The 4,547-nt window shown below is 43.3% G+C and overlaps 1 protein-coding gene across 2 annotated transcripts in view; it reads right to left on the reverse strand.

Moving 5' to 3' along the window:
• CPT2 (Carnitine palmitoyltransferase 2) overlaps positions 1-3,226 on the reverse strand; it is a 53,052-nt gene extending 49,826 nt beyond the window's left edge. Inside the window, exons 1-2 of one of the 2 annotated variants that reach the window (XM_017616127.1) lie at positions 3,137-3,170; positions 2,764-3,076 (exon numbers count right to left, since the gene is read on the reverse strand). In XM_017616127.1, coding sequence (XP_017471616.1) covers positions 2,764-3,023 — 260 coding nt within the window. In that variant the 5' untranslated portion in view covers positions 3,024-3,076; positions 3,137-3,170. Of the gene's footprint in view, positions 1-2,763 lie in introns of both variants that reach the window. The other variant, XM_017616126.1, reaches the window with a different exon arrangement.
• Positions 3,227-4,547: the final 1,321 nt, after the last annotated feature.

Consider the following 4,547-nt stretch of genomic DNA (forward strand, 5'->3'; position numbering starts at 1 on the left):
CTGGGAATGGAATTGATGACCTCTCCTCAAAAGTAAAAGGCTATCTCTCCAGCCTTTCTCGCTTCTTCACTGCAAGAAGCTTAACACCCTCCCCAACGAAATCAACGGCGACCTTCTTCACAACCTGGACGAAGGAGGTCAGGCTAGAATTAGGCATTCACGTCGACGGCACNTCTTCACCACCTGGACGAAGGAGGTCAGGCTAGAATTAGGCATTCACGTCGACGGCACACCTATACCGACGGTGAACAACCCAAAAATTTTAGGGGTTACCTTTGATAGCCTGCTCTCCTTCTCCGCGCACACAACCGCAGTTGTCAACAAAGTACAGAGCCGCAACAAGGTCCTCAAGTCGCTCGCCGGCAGCACTTGGGGCAAAGACAAAGAAACGTTGCTGGCAACATACAAGGCAATTGGCCGGCCGCTTCTAAATTATGCAGCGCCAGTATTTGGTCGCCGGGGACTAGTTGGACGCAGTGGACGAAGCTACAGACTTGTCAGAACGCCGCACTCCGGACAGCGACTGGGTGCCTTCTGATGACGCCTGAGCACCACCTAAACAGCGAGGCCCAAGTGCTCCCCGTAAGGGAACACAACAAAATGCTCTGTAAGCAGTTTCTGGTGGGGTGTCAGAAGCGAACACCCCAACAGACCACTGCTGGAGGAGGAGCCTCCGCCCAGGCACGTCAGGGGGCACCTATTCGTGTACAAGGACGCAGTCCAGACCCACACAGACCAACCACTGGACCCAATGACGTACAGACAAGCGATTAACGACATTCATAGGGAGTCAGTCTCCACCTACCTCGACTCCCGGCCTAAGAATGTCGTTATCGGAGCCCAATCACCACCTGTGGAAGAGACGGAGCTTCAACTACCTAGAGAGACCCGCGTTACCCTGGCTCAGATACAGTCTGGATATTGTAGTCGCCTAAACAGCTACCGTTCCAGACTCGACCCAAACATCCCAAATGAGTGCCCGGCATATGGAGAATCCCCCCACAACACCAACCACCTCTTCACATGCCAGCTCAATCCGACTTAACTAACACCCCTCTCCTTTGGTCCGACCCCATCGAAACAGCTCGTTTCCTGGGCCTACAGTTAGTTGAGCTTGACGATAATGATTAAAAGTTGACCCGAAACAGGCGGGGCTTAGTAGTGCCGCTACAACAACAACAACATCAACAACAACCAGGACAACAATAGCCCAACTTCGCTCTGGCTACTGCAGCAAGCTAAATTCCTACCTGAGTGGGTTAAATGCGGATGTGCCGAACGAATGTCCGGCAAGCGGAGAGACCCCCTACATAATCTCTTCGCATGCCCGGAAAACCCCATAACCCTAACGGCGTCGTAGAGGCTGCACGCTTCTTGGGGCTGCCGTTAGTGGAACTTGACGATAACGAATAAGATATTAGCCTATCTTGGCGGGGTTGTTGTAGCCGCTACAACAACAACATGGTTTGGTGGTTGTTTCCCGCCTTAATTAACCTAACGAAAGCGTTATGTCCGTGATGAAGTTCTTGAAATTCTCTAATTGTGTAACATTTCATAGAACGTTTAATCTCACAAAGAAATATATTTGAAGAACATTTCCTCTTCACTTCCTGGCGGCAACAATGACTCGGTTCTATAGTAAATCTGTCCAAGAAACTTTATAGTATAGTTGGTGGCAATTTCAAAATGGATGCGTATAACTGTTCTACAGAAATCCAATATACATAGACTTATTTCAGACGAAATACCTTAAAAGTAAGTTTCACGAAAGAAATTTAAGTGAAAATATTTTTTTTTTACTTGAATTTTTTACAGTAAAAGGCGCGGGATGATTTTGGCAGTTGATTTATCGGTGGTGATTTGAGATTTACCCCAGCACAGCTCAACCCTGGTGTCTCCGAATAAAGCTTTAAGGCATAACAATACTGGGAAATATCACATACAGAGCTGCAATAGAATACTCACTAAAGAAGCCGAGATTAGTAACCGTAGAAGGGTTGGGGACAAAATGGCTCTGTAATTACAGACATCGGGGAAACTTTCCATTATGGCCGTTCGTTAAAGGTGCGGTGGGCGAAGGGGAGTAGGCGTGGCACCTACAACCGACCTTTTTGGAGAGGACGTGAACCGCCATTGACAAAAATGCAGCCCCCGACCACCTAGGCCCCCTATGGTTCCCTACGGACCCCTTAGAAAAATGGCCAAAAATCGCAATTTTTACTTGCGTCCACAGTATTTTTGTTAGAATTCCTTTCTGCTTAGGCGGCGTTCGGCGGAAAGGATAAGGTGACTAGAATTCCCTTTCTGTGTGGTAAAACTGGGGCTGCCGCCACAGTGATGTCTATTTTGGTTACTAGGTGTTTTATAAAAATGTCTTGTATATAAAAATGTGGATAAAAAAAATGTATTACGCAAATGAATATTTAACATTTTTCAATCGAATAGACGCAAATGAAAATTGCGATTTTTGGCAATTTTTCTAAGAGGTCCCTAGGGAACCATAAGGGAACTAGGTGGGCGGGGATTGCATTTTTGTCAATGGCGGTTCATTCCCTCTCCAGAAAGGTGCGTTAGAGGTGCCACGCTCACTTACCTTTCGCCCACCGCCCCTTTAACGAACGGCCATAAAGGAAAGCCAAACCCAGACATCACTTTTGTTATCACTTTTAAGAATAGGGAATGGAAGTCAATTTCCATTCATAAAAAAAAGATACCAGAGGCTAGAGACCTATTGACCATACATAATAGGGCATTTAATCTTACCATGGCTCAGAGATGTAACTAGTGTGTTTATTTGATGTATCGCTCTTCTGTAAAAGTGCCTGTAACTCAGCCCCATCACAGTTTCGGAAGTCTGATAAAATGCGAACGGTTTTGTTATATTCTTCTTGGTCTAATAGCGGCTTTACAGCTGAAAGAAACCGCTCAATTGTCAATTTTATATCAGGAATTGGCAGCCTCGGCAACGAGCTTTGAAAATATAGAGTAGGCAACTTCGACTGCTGCATAAACTGATAATGCATCTGTGAACTAAGCACAGAAATTGTCCTTTTGCAAAAACTTAAACATGTTGACCCTGCAACATATTTCCATGAAAATTTCATCAGGCCCACTTGCTGCATCATCGTAAGCTTACTATTGATAATTAAGCAACTTAAAATAAAACAAGATCCTACTAGTTAAAAAAAAAACACAAATTGACCTTTGATTGAGTTGTCAAACTATCGATGGCGCTATCGATAGTATCTTTCGATTTTGGAGGAATTTGGGGTAAAAGTATTAGCCTGTTCCCGTACTTCACGATTTGCGGGATTTGCAGGTTTTACAGGAACAGCTAATTTCGCCTTTAATAAACTTTCAGCCCTATTCTAATAAAACCTCACAACTGAGTTCTGAGCAAAAATTTGTGAGATTTCTTGTGAGGTCTATTTTGTGAGGTTATTCTTGGCCACACCTCATAAGAAAAAAGCTCAACAAAATCACCATACGAGGTGAAAAGCGTTTGCTGTCAAACAGCCGTTTCGTAAATAAAATATAGACAAAAGATGGATGCTCAACCACGGGAAAAGTAAGAATTTTTGCAATTTGTATATTTCTTTTTGATAATTACTTATTTTATTTATCTTCTAGGCGAATTCAAAAAGAAAGAACAACTCAGGAGCACCTGCAGTTCTTCGTGCAATTCTGCAATGAGCATCCTGAGTTGCAGCGTGGTAAATGTATGCCCAACAACCCGCAACTTTTGCAGAAGTTGTGGACGGAGGTGGCGGACACTCTCAACTCAATGAGAGGTCCAACACGAAGTGCGGCCAAGTGGAAAGAAGTAAGTAAGATTTTTCTGTGCTTGTTTCTACACATATGAATGTTTTCTGCGCAGTCACTTATGCATTGGAAGCACCAGTTGCGCAGTCGTGCGCGAAGAATAAAAACGCAGGCTCAAATGACTGGAGGAGGGCCTCAAACCTCTGATATAACAGAGTTTGACCAGCAGGCCATTGCAACCTTTGGGTCTGCAGCTGTAGACGGGTTGCGCGGTGTGCCCGGCACCTTGGGTTATCAGGTATTTATTTATAATTGTTAAAATACATATTTATCCATACATATGAAGGGAAAATTTTAGTTTGGCATCCCCCGCGTACAAAAAAAAGGTGGCTATGGGGGGGTAGGGGGAGTTCTCCTGATTGCAAATATATATACTTTTAGCCGCAGGAGGCTTATAGTTTTTAAGTTATTTGTTGTTAAAGTTTGTAAATTGAACTAACCTCTCGGCGCTATTTCACACAATAAACACTATATTTATGTAGACACTTCGGCAAAATAGTTACATTAAAACCACGCACAATGAAATGTAAACATTTTTTACATTTATGATGTATTTTTAGTAAATTAAGTAAGTTTTAATAATTATCACGCACTTATATATGTAGAGTAAGACCCCTATCGATCCTAATATTATTATTTTTAATAAGAGCAATATATGTACGTATTGTACACTTATACTTCCTAATTATACACACTTATTTGTGTATTTTTTTAACGTATGGTAG

The sequence above is a fragment of the Rhagoletis zephyria genome, unplaced genomic scaffold (genome assembly GCF_001687245.7).
Source record: "Rhagoletis zephyria isolate East Lansing unplaced genomic scaffold, Rhagoletis_zephyria_1.1 Rzeph_scaffold_01154, whole genome shotgun sequence".
Lineage (NCBI taxonomy): Eukaryota > Metazoa > Arthropoda > Insecta > Diptera > Tephritidae > Rhagoletis > Rhagoletis zephyria.